The sequence below is a fragment of the Protopterus annectens genome, chromosome 15.part0 (genome assembly GCF_019279795.1).
Source record: "Protopterus annectens isolate FY-2018-M chromosome 15.part0, PAN1.0, whole genome shotgun sequence".
NCBI classification, from domain to species: Eukaryota; Metazoa; Chordata; order Ceratodontiformes; family Protopteridae; genus Protopterus; species Protopterus annectens.
Window position 1 is genome coordinate 31,148,554 of NC_056749.1, and position 15,974 is coordinate 31,164,527.

A 15,974-nucleotide genomic window follows, 5' to 3' on the forward strand; every position below is an offset into this window, starting at 1 on the left:
CACCTATACTCTCTAGCCTCATTTCACCTTACAATAACCTGAAACATCTACGTTCTTCCAACAAACTAATGATTAATACAACCAAACCCAATAACTTTGCAGGTGATTGTCTTTTTTCCAACTCAGTTGGCAAAATGTGGAACAAATTACCCTCTGTTATCCTGTCTTTGTCCTCCCTTCCACTTTTCAAAAAGCAGCTGAAAACTCATCTCAATAAACACTGGCTTTGCTCCTGTGCCAACCCAGATTAACTTCCTTTTTTACCTCCCTGTCCTCCCTTCCTCCTAAATTCCTGCAATCTCTGCTCCTTATAGCCTTGTTAGCTGTCCCTTAATGACATGCACACACATCTTATGAAATACTCCTTGGAAAAAATAAATAAATCTATAAGTTTTCTTTCTCAAGACAATTGCCTATTTTACTTTGTATTTACCATGACTTTTTATGTAATATGTGTATTAATTAGCCCTCATTTTACGCCTTACTGTTTGAATTGTCTATCTTCATATAATGTGTTTAATTACTGGAGCTTCTCTCACCTGGCCTCTACTGAAAATGGACATATATCCAGCTAGACTAGCCCGGTCAACAAATGTAAAATAAATAAAATAAATATTTGTGATTCAGACTTGATGTAAGGTTTGAGTTTGCAGTCAATAAACTTAGCACATGCATATGTGACTGAGCCTCTCCCATTCACTATGGTTCTAAAAGGGGGTTGTAGATATTTTTAAGCAGTTTGGGAGACCCGAATAATGTAGGTAAAATGGGAGCTGGCATAATTAAATACTGCAAGGTGTCCGTCAATGTTGCCATCAAGGAATAGATCATTAAGTACATTATTCACCCTCTTATATGCAGTATTAAGCTCGTTCAAACTAACCGTTTCATATACATCAGATGTCGCATGAGCTTCCATTCTATCTATGTAATCAAACTGATCCATGAAAACCAAACCCCCACCCTTGTCAGGGTTCATAACTCGAATGTTACAAGAGTTCAGTAAGTCAATGTAATCCAACTCGCTCTTGGAAGGGTTGGGAGGGTGGCCTAATGGTTAAGGTGTTTGCCTTACAAACACAAAGTGCAGGGTTTGAGTCTCACAAGGGATAATTGGCTAGGCTTAAGTGGCTCGTAAGGGCAGTTAGCTTAGTACTAATATATGAAACAGTTGTTGGAGCAGATCTTGAAACTTCCTTATCAAGTAACGCTCTAATGTCCATCTCACTTATTTTCTCAAACATATAGCTAAGGATGCTTGCATAGGTGGGTTGAACAAACTAAACACTCTCAATGTGCTTGTAAGTGCTGGGTTGTTGCCAAAAAGTGCAGTTAAATTAAGCTTACGCACAAACATTCTCAGGTCCAGGATGGTTTTGACCAGATCTGCCCTTCTATCAGGCACAAATGTCAGCCCCTTTGCAAAAACATTAACAATCTCTTCATTAATATTTAGGGTGCTAAAAATTGTACATCTTAAAGTCACCCTCATTGTTTGTCAAAATTGCAGGTAAATCATAGTCTACCTCATTCTCGGGTTTTGATGCTTCCTGTGTGGACCTTGGGACCTGTTGTAATTGCTTTGGTTGTGCCTCTGCTGGTTCCCTCTGTTGTTGTGAAAATCCTATTGGTTTGTGGAGTTGGACTGCCCATTATTGTTATAGGCTCCCTCAGCATTGCCCTGTTGTACACCATTATTAGCTTGCCAGTTATTTCTAATTCGCTCACTTCTGCGAATCTCCGATGTGGAGGCACCATTGTTGGTGTGCTCTGGACTAAAACTTGCAGCCCCATTATCGAGGGAGTCCCTTAAACCAAAGCTCTCCTCGTTAGTGTTATACAATGGAGGGGGTGGAGGGTAGGCAGTACCTCTCCCATATTCATGAATATACCTTGCAAGCTTTTTCTTTTTTGTCTCTATTATCTTGTTTAAACTTGCCTCAGTGCTAGAAAAGATGCGAGCATAGTCATACATGTATCTATCGAAGTTGTTGTTTATGATAGCGTGTTCTAATAGTTCCACTTCAGATTTTAAAACAACAGTCTGTGCTCCATAATGCTGGATTAGTAAAGCCAGAAAATCAAAACCTTGTTGATCAAATAATACAATCAATTCTTTGTGGGAAGTGGAATTATTTACAAGTCCAACTGGATATCGCCATTGGCGAAGTCCTTTAGGGACAGCTTTCTTGTTTATACATTCTTGCAGGTGAGACGCCTCCAATTGGAGCTTGTGGCATTTGTACAACTTATTGTCAAATAAATTAAGTTGTACACTTACCGAGTTAGATTCATTGTTGGCTCCAATTGTGTCTCCCAGGTTGTTCCCAAACAAGGCAATGTCCCTTAAAAAATTATTAGTGTTGGGAAGAAGTCCGTTTCTAGTTTGATTATGTGTGGTGGTTGGTGACAGTCTCTGCATAGCACCTAGTTGCTGATGGCCATCCGTACCATTAGCACCATTGCTATTTCCCCCCATTAAACGCTGTTGCCACCGGGCGGTTAAGTTTGTCAACTGCTGGACCGGAAGGCTCATGCAAATCTGACTGGGTAGGTACCTTACTGTTGATTCTAAAGGTGTCAGGTGTATTTCCACTCAAATTCCGTTGGCTCGGGGAATCAACCTTCCTCATGAGCTCCTGGGCTAGTAAGGTTAGGTTTCCCATGGCGTTTGCCTCTTTGGCAGTATCGGAAGTATCCAGAGTATTATTCTCTCCTGAAAACAGCGCCTGCGACTGTTAGACTACTGCTTGCCATCAAAACAGACCAAAACAGACTCCTCAAATTGTGAAACCAATACAGTTAAAAAAAAAAAAAAAAAAAACAGAAAAACGGCAGCAGTGGGTTTGGGCTCTAACGCCACCTATGAACTTCCAACTTATTTCATTTAAACATAAGCGTAGTGGATTAGCGCCAAATATATAGTTTTGGTGTTGGTTTGCATCTAAGTTTTTGGACGAAGAATTTTAGGACACAAATAGGTATACAGGGAAGGGACAAAAACTTTGACTTGGTAATACTGTTGTCATACTGGTCGACTGGTTTTAACCATGTATTTTTCTGTTTCTATTTATGATAGACTTTGCAATGTTCTGCTAATGTAAAGAACTCATTTATATTTAACTAGGTTACAGCACTAGTAATGTTGTTTTTATTCCCACGTTGGCGTTCTTTGTTGCAATGTGTTTTCTGGGAATAGCTCTTTAATTTTTTAAAAAATGGTTTTAATTGTGTAATTGATATGGCAGTTTGAAAGTATTTAAACTGCAACTACATGTTATGTCATTTGTCTGATGAAGTCGGTGGAGTACACCGACAAAAGCGCTTACTCTATCTACAATAAAAAGAGTGTTGCTGTGGTTCCACTGCTGCCGTTTTTCTGTTTTTTAACTGTTTTGGTTTCACAATTTGAGGAATAACTGCTATCCTCACAGTATACATCCTACAGTTCCCAAGATCAAATACTGTTCATCTAGTCTGCATCTCAGAAGTGTTTTACTAACAGGAGTCTGCTCTCTACTCTACATTAGTTCCTAAAATATGGAATGCCCTTCCCCACAGGATCCGACAACTCGAAAACCATCATACGTTTATATGTACACTAAAACTGACTCTACTCAGTTTCAAGACCTGCAACTGCTCCACTGGACTTCATATTCTATCATTCCAGGAAGTTGTAACAAGCTTCTTCCCCTTCCCATCCCAACTCCTATAGCAAAATTCCTCACCTTAACTCCATAACATTCTAGCCCACCATCTTTGTAAGATATTACTCTGACCAGCTGAATCTGCCATTAGGCTTGCAATCTTTGTTACTTCTACCCGTAGACCCCTCTTATTCCAGAGATCTCTCTCTCTATCCTACTTCTTTAACTTTATATATTTCTTAAATTGTTTGCAGTTATTCTTTTTTGTTTCTCCTTACGAATGTTATCAGTATCTCCTTGTCTTGCCTTTGTCTGTCAGAGTTTTTCGTACTTTCATCTCTCTACTAAATTCGCCTTTGTCTTTCTAAATTTCATTCTGTGGCTGTTATGCATTATAGCCCCGACCCCATGTGCAAAATGGGCAAAGGGGTTGAGAATGGATATGTATCATAGTTCCATGAAATGTTTACATCCACTTTTTCTGTGTGTAAAATTAAATTCTGTTAGTGTTAATCTTTTATGTTATTTATCCCTTAATTACCCATTTTTAGACAATAATGAAAGGTTTTTGAATATTTTGTCTATTAATTCTACTTTTTCTAAATAGTTTGCGTTTTTGCATAATGTAGCTTTTCTTCCCTGACTTACACTGAAAAGCTTTTGCATGACCCGACATTCCTGGTAAACAAAAGCAGATAAATAAACATTTCTATGTAAAATGACATTTATGTTCTGGTATAAAAGTAATATTTTTCCGTTAACTTGGCGATGTAGCAGCTTCCATACCTGTGAAGCTAAGAGCTCAGTCTAAGCATATTTTACAGACAATTGTATCTGAAATGCTCTGATGATTTTACGAGAAATCTCAACTCATTTTTGAGATATATCCATTTATGTACAGGAAACAAAAATGATAGTTTGGAAGATTTTTACTTGAAAATGTCAAATAATAAGATTTACATTTTTTTTCTAACCGAACATTTAAAGCTGAAGATTCTGTTTAGTAACTTATGTAAAATTCAGAATTCACGTCAAGATACAATACATTCAGAGAGCTAATGTTGTGAGTCATTAAAGAGACAAAATAAGTCACCTTGCTTTGTTATATGGGGGACATGGACTGTATTTTGGGAAAAGGGCGTACTGTTTGTGAAACAAAATCACATTGGTATGCCAGTTTCATTAAGGCATCTTTTGTATAACGTACTAAACACTAACCACCATACCAGTAAACTCTGCAAAATTTTGCAGAATATCCAGATATCCCCCCCCCCCTTCTCACAATTTGTGGTTTGCTGGCAAATCATTGAGGAATTACGTCACTAAATAATGACATATCTTTGAGTTTCAGACTTCATATCCTTCAGGACAAGCATGCTAATACAAACTCTGTTGTTCTAGTAATTTTCTGTACAATATTTAAAATCTGTCCCTGATGTTGGGCCTTTGTCCAGCACAGGTCATGGGGTGCCACACCTGAAGTTAAAGTTCAGGACTGCATGCCTCCAGTGAAGGCTGTGGATCATGGGGTGCAGCATCTGAATTTTAAACACAGCACTGCATGCCTCCCACGAAAACTATGGATCAAGGAATGACACACCTGAAGTAAAAACACCACACTACATTCTTACCAGGAACATCATGGAATGCTACACCTGAAGTTAAAATACAGCGCCACATCCCTACCATGAACACCATGGAGTGCCACACCTGAAGTTAAAAGAAAGCACTTCATGCCTCCAATGAAGACCACTGAGTGCAGCAAGTGTAGTTATCAAACAGTAGAAAGTGTTTCATTTAACTTCAGTGGGTGCAGTGTCTGTAGCTGAAAGCAGTGCATACCTCCAGTGAACACTGTGAACTGATGGGCCTCTATATAACACAGAGCTGTGCCTCTAGTGAGCACCAAGAACCACAGCATGCAATCTGTGTAGTTAAGATACAACAGGGTGGCCTAATGGTTAAGGTGTATGCCTTACAAACACAAGGTGCAGGGTTTGAGTCTCACAAGGGATAATTGGCTAGGCTTAAAATGGTTCGCAAGGGCATTTAGCTTAGTACCAATCTATGAACCTATGAATATCCATCACAGGACATCAAAAGGTGCAGTCCTTATACCTCTGTGGTTCATATTGGTTAATACAAAGCACTGTGCTGCTTCAGTGAACATCTCAGATATGTTACTTGCATTAAACACAAAGTAGTGACTACAGTGAACAATTAGGGGTGTGACGCCTATAGCTCAAGAACAAGTAAATCCTAAAACTGAAAAAAACACATAGTTTTCACCATACTCATGTCCCGTGCACGGTGGTTAGTATACCGCTCGAACTATTGGTGTTCATGGGATCATCATGGAGTGCCACACCCGAAGTTAAAACACAGCACTGCACGGCTCCATTGAAGGCCATGGATCATGAAGTGCCACACCTGAAGTTAAAACACAGCACTGCATGCCTGCCATGAACACCAGTGTTGTGACTTAACATCAGATGTAGCACCCCTGATCCATGGTGTTCATGGGAGGCATGCAGTGCTGTGTTTTAACTTTAGGTGTGACACCCCATGATCCATGGCCTTCATTGGAGGTGTGCAGTGCTATGTTTTAACTTGGCAGTGCTGTGTTTTAATGTGAGATCCCATGCTGCATGGTTTTCAAGGGAAGCGTGCAGTGCTCTGTTTGAACTTCAGATGTGGCGCTCCATGATGCTCCTGGGAAGAATGCGATGCTGTGTTTTAACTTCAGCTGTGTGGCACCCCATAATCCATGGTGTTCATCAGAGGTATGCAGTGCTGTGTTTTAGCATCAGGTATGGTACCCCGTGATTTTGTGGCCTTTATTGGAGGCATGCAGTGTTCTATTTTAACTTCAGGTGTGCCTCTCCATGATATTCATGGGAAGAATACAGTGTTCTCTTAAGTTATAAGTGCCTCTCTTCTATTGTTTATGTTAATTGTAGTTAAATACTGAAAAAGATAACCTTTTTTGTGGTGGTAGTAGTGTAACTTTTATGTGTAAGGCACATGTTGAGTTTTGTAAAATCATAGGTAAAGACAATAGAACTAGGAGAGATGATTACTTCGTGGTCTACACCTTTCTTATTTAATGGAATAGTAGCCTGGTCAGTCATTTATAACCTATGTCAAGTACCACCAGCTGTGCACCGTTTCATTCTGTTCTGTCGGTGTGCATCATCTTTCAGAATTTCTTAAAAAAAAACTTGTTTTACACAGACTCATATAAATGTGTGGCTTTACATTGCCCTTCTAATGCATTCTTCCTGAATTCCATTGAGGTGAGGTACTTTTGAGTTTAGCAGATAACCACATGCTTTGGTTATCTTTAGCTGTGTACCACATAGGTTCATAAGTAGGTACTAGGCTATCGGCCCAAGGGCCTACGTAAGCGTAGCCAGCAAGGTTCCTTGGCTTACGCCACCCAAGAAAGTTATTTTCCTGTGCCACTGTCGAGCAGAGAGACAGAAGTGATCCCCGGGGTGTTTTTCCTATTTCTCATCCACTCATCAAGATTTTTCTTGACGAGTGCTAATGAAGAACTTTGCTTGACATAGATGGGTAGCCTGTTCCAGAGTATGGGAAGTCTCTGGGGCAGGAATCTATCCCTCCAGCATGTCCTGTTTATTGTGGTGACAAGGTTTAGGTCCCTAGAACGTGTAGCATGGAGGGATTGGTATTTCTTTAGGTGTAGCATGTCCAACAGCTTTGGGTTTAACATAGCTTTATATGTTAGGCAGAGATCACCTCGGAGTAGGCGATATGCTACGGAGTAAAGCTGGAGTTTTTTGAGGCGGTCAGTGTAGGGCATTTGTTTTAGGCCAGTAATCCTCTTTGTGAGGTACTCCTGTGGCCTTTCTAGCTGCTGCAGATGTCTTGTGAGGTACATTCCAACAGGGGTGTTGTACTCTATAATGGGTCTAATAAGTGTCGAGTAGAGGGGAACAATGAACTCTTTTTTCCTTTTACATGTACTTTTTTACTAGAGATGTGGAATTTCAGTGCAGTAAATATGCATCACCTGTCTCTGCTCCTTGATGTAATGTACATCTTAGTGTTACAGCACTGTTGATAGTTGTGTTCAATATACCCTATCCCCTTTAGGACCATACACATGTTCACTATACCTTATCACCTTTAGGACTGTACACTTAGATTGTTCACTCAACCTTATCACTTTTAGGATGGTACATTTAAAAGATTATTCGCTAAACCTCATCACCTTTAGGACAGTGCACTTGGATCGTTCACTTTACCGTATCACTTTTAGGCTTTAATTCTAACCTTTGATCAGTGTCTGGATATTGGCTAGGTTTGTAATTGTCTACAGACTGATTTGCTTTGTATTTACCTATGAACCAAATCGAAAGCATTGCTTTTGTCTCTGGCTGTAGGATCATAGCTTCTGTTGTCACTAGAAGCACATTAACTGTATTTTTTTTTTTTTTGGTTGTTAGAGTGCATTCATCATTCGTAAAAGTAGAGTATTGTTGACTGTCTCTTGCTATCAGGGTTACATTAGTGTGACTAGATCTTTTGCTAATAGAAACACAGTAGGAAATGACTGTATCATTTGTTAAAAGTACAGCAGGACAGGGAATCCTCTGTAAAGATGGATTGTGGAATCTGAAGTTTCTAGCAGGTTACTTTGTTCACACTAAGACAGTTAGGTGCTGCCTTCCATTCCCACATTAGTTTTGTAATTTCACGAGTGGTTCAATAGTTAACATTTGATATCCTCTAACAAGATGCACTTTTTTCTTCCATACAGAGGGAGAGCCCGTTATGAATTCACCCATGCAATCCTAAAGGACGAAGACTCTTTTTTTAAGGGAGAAAAGGTGCCTCGAGATCGCAGGATTTCTGTAATATGTCGGAATCTTCCTGTTTCTGAGAAGCAGAACCTAGGCTGAAATTGACTTATATAATTGTACATGAAATGTGTATGCTTACAATCATTTTCTTTAATCATGATGACTGCATCTCCTTCCTCAGACAGAGTGTAGTGTGATCTTGAGGGTAGAGCACCATCACAAAGTTACAGGTTGAACCCCCGGCTGCGACGGGTATTTAGTGCATGAATTATTAAAGCATTTTACCATTAATCTCCGTATCTGAGCAGATGTGGAGTGGAAAAAGAATGCTAGTGGAAACACATTGATGGGCTTCAACTGCACGTTCCTGTCTGTACAAGCTAAAGGTGTGTGAGTACAGTGTGCACGGTACGTGTAAGGGAGAGCATTATTACTGTGAAATTACTCCCCTAGCACAGAACTTGGAATTTACTGTGGTAAGCAGAAGCATTGCCATTCGAGTAACAAAGCAGCGCTGATCTCAAAAACAGCAATGGTGCATGTGTCTCACTGTAGCTTCTGGGCTAATCTGCCTTCTAAGGACCTTTTCCATGTGCAGGACACACAAGCTAATGAGCTGACTGTAAGTTATGGTGTTGTAGCAGTGCTGTGTTCATGTTACTTAACTGTCTGTTTCATGGATTAGGTTTTTCTTCAGTGTGTATGCTTAGGCTAGAACTTCAGCAGTGGGTTAGTATCATAATGTGATTACTGCCATCCTGATTCATGATTTTTAAATTAGAACAGATAAAGTAAAAGGAAAGATGGTGATCACTTTAGAGCTGTTGCAGAAAAAGCAGTGTGTTGAAAATTATTTCTGCTGTACTCACTAGGCAAAGCAATGGCGAAAAAGTACTGTTAAGCATTCAGTACAGGACTACAAAATGGTAACTTGAAATGTTAACAGTAGTGAGTGATGCAGTTTACGGGTATATAAATGTGGGAATATAGACATGTAACATTTTGCAGATTTACTTTTTTTATGTCATTGCATTCATATTTACAGTGGAGGAAAAAGCACACTTTTATTTAACATTTGTTGACTGGGAAAGGCCGACTAGGGCGGAGCCTGTTTTCAGCAGAGGCCTGGGGAAAAATGCTCCAGACGCATGTCTTTGAAATATTTTGCAGCAGTCTTTTTAAATAAATTGGTTTGTGCCCTGTCCTCCATGTTGTTTGTTTTAGAGTCCTAACAGGGAAATATCCAGATTCGCTTGCTCGCTGTCATGTAGGTACTTCTACAGATTACACAGCAGCCATGGTAGGGTTTGGTGGGGGGGGGGGGGGGTGTTCACCCCCTACCCAAACTCAAAAATGTGAAGTCGCGCTTGGACAGCCTTGTGGCTGGAGATGTGGCTTATGGACCTGTTTGCATGTCATGGCTGACTTGTCTGCCTCGTCTCACTGCATCTTTTGTAGATATGATCATAAATGCAGTTAGAAGGCCTTGGTTATCATCTCAGTGTGACTGAAAGAGCTGGCACACTCGCTTTGCAATTCAGTTAGAAAACAATTGCTAGTTTTTGCCTAATCCTGCTTTGGATCCTGTGGGTCCCTTGTATGACATGCTAAAGGAGAGAGTGATGACCAAGAGATAGTAGTACTGTGTCATATGCAGTACCACCCCACCCCTCTAGAAAAGGACATTGGGTCAGTAGGAACACATGTACTGTAGAAGAGAACCTAGCCAGATCTGTTAGTACCATTTCATATATAGTAATACCACCTCTCCTCCCTAGAAAAGGGCATTAGGTCAGTAAGAACACCTGTCCTGTAAGCGAGAGCCTTGCCAGAGATGTTAGTACCACTTCTTATTTGGTGCTGCCCCAGCCAGCCCAACCCAGGAAAGAACATTTGGTCAGTAGGATCACTTGTGCTGAAGGAAAGAGCCATCAGTGCCACTTCTTATTCAGTCCTAGCCCATGTTGGGAATGGACATTGGGTCAGTAGGACCACATGTCCTATAGGAGAGAGCCAAGCCAGTGGTGTTAGTACCTCCTCTTATTTGGTACTGCCTTCAACCAGTCGATATCAGGAATGGACATGAGGTCAGTAGCATCACTTGTGCTGAAGGAAGGAGCCATCCAAAGGCTGTTTAGAGCTCTTCTTAAGCAGTAACTTTCAGTGCTATGGTTACTCTGAAATAGCCTAAAATTGTTCTGAAACTTAGTCACTACAGTGGAAACATGGCAAACCAATGTGTTGTGGATTTTCACATTTCTGGAAAGGATTTCTGTTTTGAGTCTCATTTGACTCTCGTTAAATACTGATAGATATTTCACAGTCTTAAGTTCTGAACTGTCATGATTTAACAGTACTTTTCATTGTTATAATGAACAGCCCTGCTGTCTGCTAAGCAAATGTGAAGAAGAAAGGACAAATGATGTACGTTCTGTGTGGGGAGTTAACATGGCAGTTGTTTAAGGTAACAAAAATGCATGGGCACAGTTTGTACTGCTGCTTTGTGTACCAAACACAGAATTGGAGTCCAGTTGCTCAGACTGGTTTTTCAAAGCCATGTTCAAGATTACAGAAGATACCTTGCTGTGGGAGGGAACATTAATCAGTGTCATACCATAATAAGCATAGTTCTTCCCTGACAGAATGTACATTTTTCTGTTTTGAAAAGGAAAAACACAGGGCAAATTTTACTTAAATCATCTGTTGCCTGCAGAAGGAACTCATATCTATTTCAAGAAAGTGTTGCAATTAATAGAGATGTGAAATGTGAAACTTTTTTGGATAGGGAATTATGGTGTTTCATAAGACAAGATTTTTGTTAGCAGCTATCTCTATTTGTAATTTTAGTTTACTTGAATTTGTGTAACCTTATCAATAAATCAGACGGTCTTGTATAGAAATCCATCACCTCCTTCCTCTGCAGATTATTTTATGTCATCAGCATTTTGTGGCTTATGATAACTTTGCCAGTATTTGTGTTTAGTGACCGTTTAACCAGTAAACTTTCTTTTTTGCTGTTCTTTGCACATTTGTATGTAATAATTTTGATATTTGCATTGCTGTGTGTGTGTGTATTTTGCGTTTTCCTGATCTGTTAAGAGTAATTGGTAGCAGACAAAAAAAGTAAATGAGTACCCCCTCAAGATTCTAGGTAAAGCAGCGCAGTACATCTGTATTAATGCATTACTGTGTCTGCCATAATACTTTCCCCGAGAAGCATCAGGGGAGCTCAAGGAAATAATTTGTTACATGTCATTGCATTGCGGACTGCGGTTTCCATTACACATTCAGATTATTGTTAGCATCAATGGCAAAAGCATCAGCAAAGACAGTTTTACATTTTATTTTTATCTTTTAGACACACAGACATTTGAAACCTCTTGCATACTGAATATTGCAGTAGTGTCTGAAAGGAAATAAGTTACAATTGTTGCAGGAAACATCCAGAAAAAAAAATGCTCACAAATAAATAAATAATTTATAAAGTCCATAAATATCCATTGTTATAAATGGTTTGCTGCATGGTTGTGCACAACTCCATGCTTTTCCTTCAGTACTTTGTACATAACATTAAGTGAGCTGTACATCCTTTCAGTGCTTGCCATTTTTCTGGGTATAATATTCTTAAAGTTTCAGTATATTCCACTTGTGATTATCACATTTCCTTTGACCTAATACATTGCACATTTTCTGTGGAATGACCCATAATAATTATGTTTTGATCATAGTGTCTTTTTAGGGGCTGTGATCCCAAGCACCTCTTAGGAGTGTAAAAAACAACATTTTTTCAGTCACTTTGGATTTGTTTTTGAAGCATTTTGTGCCTTGTTTTCATGTGTGGCAATTTTAACTTTGTCAGAAGAAGAGAATCTGAGTCTAGACAACTGTATTTATTTCCTTAGTTTTGATGTCTATGGCAAAACAGTCATTCCTGATAGCTTGAGGACTGGAGACTTCATTTGCTCTCAATTTTCTGTTCATTTTACCTGAAGTAAGCTTTTTCTTTCAAGTTTCTTATAACAGTGTAGAAGTTGTAGTATTTGCTATAACATTTGTTAATATTTCACAACAGTCACTAGAACAGCTTAGTGTCTCAGTATTGCCTTTTTTTTTTGCATTGGGTTGGTTTTGAGGAGTACATCTGTTTTAGTGATTTTCTTCTGCTATGTGGAAGAGGAGAGATGCAGTTTTATTAAAAGTGCAGTAATGTAAAATCAATAGGCAAAGATGATACACCTTGACTGCAAAAAAATTCTGTACTTAGTTTAATCGTGATCATAGTCTAACTGCAGTGTTTACATGGACTGAAGGGCATTCTTTGGCCATATTGACTGAAAGGAAGCCTTATTCCAGATGGTTGAATAATGTCTGGTAGCAAGAGACTAAATTAGAGTACATAATCCAGTTCATATTTTCATACTTTGCATGTTGTCGTGTGTTGCCTGTTTGTTTAGTTGGCAGTTTGATGTAAAGCACCACACTGTCTTCTGGGTTTCATCGCCCATGGCCTTTCCCTACAAATGCTTCTGTAAGCATGCGAGTTAGTTTCAGCTCTACCCCCTAGAACAATCTAAACTGATCTCCTACAACCTGTACTCTAAAATCCTAGTAGCGTATAGATGCCTGGGATAATAAATGTAATAACGATAAGAGATTTACATGGACTGTAAATGGGATAGTCCCTAAATACTTTACATTCTTTTTGTAAAAGAAATAGTAATAGGACAGATTTAAAGTGACAGTAAAAATGTTCAACAGTAGCTGTTTTAAACTAACCTTTATACTTAAGACTTCCCTCATTATTGCTGGATGGGGGAAGGGCTGCACATTTCAACATCTGTCAGGTTATTTACAACCATTATCTTTCTATGAATAAGGTTCACTTTCCTGTGCTGGCATCCCTTGATTGGTACAGACTGCAGCTTCTCTGATTTAGAACATGCAGCTTACAGCAGTTCAGGGTGGAGAGTGACTGAGGGTAGGAATGAATTAGTGATTGCAGAGTCCTTCGGTTCTGTGTATGCCCACTGAGAATGCTTTAAGGGATACAGCATTGATCTGGAACATTTGTCACAAGTCAGAGATGCTGTTGATTTCTGGCTCATTATCCCATATTTAACCATAATTCTAGATCTGTGAATACTCCGTTATATGGTGTGAGTTTTAAAACAGAAGAACACAAAATGGTTAACAGACATAATCTGATATTTGGTGTACAATCTTTTTTCCTATATGCACTATTGTAATGCAGTTTAGGAATGCAGTACCTAACTTTATAGAACAACTTGACTGTCAATTGTTGATATATACATTTCCCTATAACATGATGGCTTTTGGACCCAACACTTTCTGCCAGTTTTATTAATGCACAGAACAGTAGTGCTGACCATAAGCTAGACTAAAGAGCAGTTTTATAGAGGCAATAGTTCTTATCTTTACAGATTGTTAAATCTGCAGAGCTGTTGAGACATTAAGAAGGGTACATTGGACTTTTATTAAAGCTAGTGCATTACAAGAAAAAAAAAAGAGTTGTACAGCAGTGAGTGGATTTTCTGGCACTTAGCTGTACTCAGCTGAGACTCTAGTTAGGTCATAAAGAAAGATGTCTTGTCCTTGACATAGTGACATCATGGTAAGTAATCACAGCTCATGCATAGGAAAGTAATGATGTTAGGGACATTGCAACAAATTTCAGCATGCATTCCAGTTATTAATAGTTTGAGAACTACTGCTCTTAACCCTCTTCAGATACACAAGGTCCATCACATTACGTCAGTTTTCCTAAAGGGTAATATGCTAAGGTAGTCGAAAGCCTCCTGCATATATCAGGCTTGCTCTGTGTCCCTTTCCTTGTCCCTCCAGGTACTAGGCTTTCCATGTAGAATGTTTTATCACCTGATGCTCTCAGCATCTTTCCAGTTCCACCCTCCAAGACTTTAATGAGTCAGGTGGAGGCAGTGACCCTTGAGTGGTGGTGGTGGTGTGGGGCAGTTGTGACTGTCTCTTGATGGTGGAAGTGGCTTTTATGGAGGGGAAAATGACATGAAGGTCAGAGGTCACATGCTGTTACTGTTCCTCATGATTGAAGCAGTATTTTAGGGTGGGGGTGATGAACCCCCCGCTGAGCAGAGGATTGTTTGGCATAGCAAGTCTAGATGGTAGAAGCAGTTTCTGTACTGGGAGTAACAGCCCTCAAGTAAAAGAGTCATTTGGAAGCATGACTAGCCCTGATCATACAAAAGGTCAAAAGGGAAGTGGTAACTATTGATTGCAATGAGAACCATCATTTTTCTGAACTTATCATGAAAATAGTCTAGTTTGATTGACAGTAATGTCACCCTAAAGTATGGTAATGTTCATATAGTTTTGGTAACCCTGAATGTAGAAGTAGTCTGTTGGGATGGGTGATGGTGATGTCCCTGTAAGTGATGGCAGGGGTCAGTTGGTATGACTAGCTCAAATGGTTGAAGTGCTCTCTCTGGGAGGGGGATGTAATGACCCCTGGTAAGGGTTAGTTGACATGTGTAGTCCTTTTTTTTTTTGGAAAGAGAGATGTAGTAACCCCAGACTGCTGGCAGGGTCTGTTGTTACGAGTATGCCATCACAGTAGCAATAGTTCTTTTTGTGTTGGTTGAAGTGTTATCACCCCCTCTTAGAAGGGTTCAGTTGACAAGAATAACTCTAATGGTTCAGGCATACTGAATGGTTGGAAAGAGGTGATGAACCTCAAATGATGATCAAGGTCATTTACGTATCATGTCATAATGTTGAAAGTGGGCTTTCTGTTGCATGGGGGGGGGGGCTGGTGATGATGCCTGAGTAGTGGACATATGAGTAGCCATGATGCTGGAAAAGGTTGCTGTGCTGAGTTTGGGATGATAGCACTGTCATCCTAAGTGGTATGGTGGTTCGTTGGCATGACTAGCCCTGATGGTGCAGGTGATAGTCATGAAGGTTTAAAACAGTCTCTTTTTGGTGGAGACCATGACTCCTGAGTAGTAACATGGATTTGGCTGGTGTGACTAACCCAGTGGAAGACTCGATGTTGTCCTATCTGATCTGGGTGACTTGCATCATCAGGTGAGTAGCATGGTGACCTGCACTGTGGTATGTCAGGAGTAGTGCTTCATCATCTTTCATGCTGTGTCAGTCTGCCTTTAAACGCCCTCCTTTTCTCCGTAACCATGCCTACCTCATGTTTTGTGCACATACCTAGTAACAGTTGTCCTTTAATGCCTCTCCCCTCCCCCAAGATAACACGCGTACATACCCACAGCCACACATAATTTGTCAGTACTGTAGTGTATTGTGAGAATTAAAACATGCATAGAGACATCTTCAGTCTAAGCAGTAAGTTTACAGTTAGTTACATTTGGGTCTTGTTTCTGCCTGGTAATGAAGCTGGGTAGAACAGAAGTACACAGACTTTGTATAACTCAGATTTATATTCCCCTGGATCTTGGCTGCTGTAGTTATTCACTTTATTGTATATCTTCTT

General features: G+C 39.8%; 1 protein-coding gene across 1 annotated transcript in view; it reads left to right on the forward strand.

Moving 5' to 3' along the window:
* ALKBH7 (alkB homolog 7) overlaps nt 1–11,380 on the forward strand; it is a 270,184-nt gene extending 258,804 nt beyond the window's left edge. The window contains exon 4 of the mRNA XM_044057081.1: nt 8,434–11,380. Within this exon, the coding sequence (XP_043913016.1) occupies nt 8,434–8,575 (142 nt within the window). The 3' untranslated portion in view covers nt 8,576–11,380. The remainder of the gene's footprint in view (nt 1–8,433) is intronic.
* Nucleotides 11,381–15,974: the final 4,594 nt, after the last annotated feature.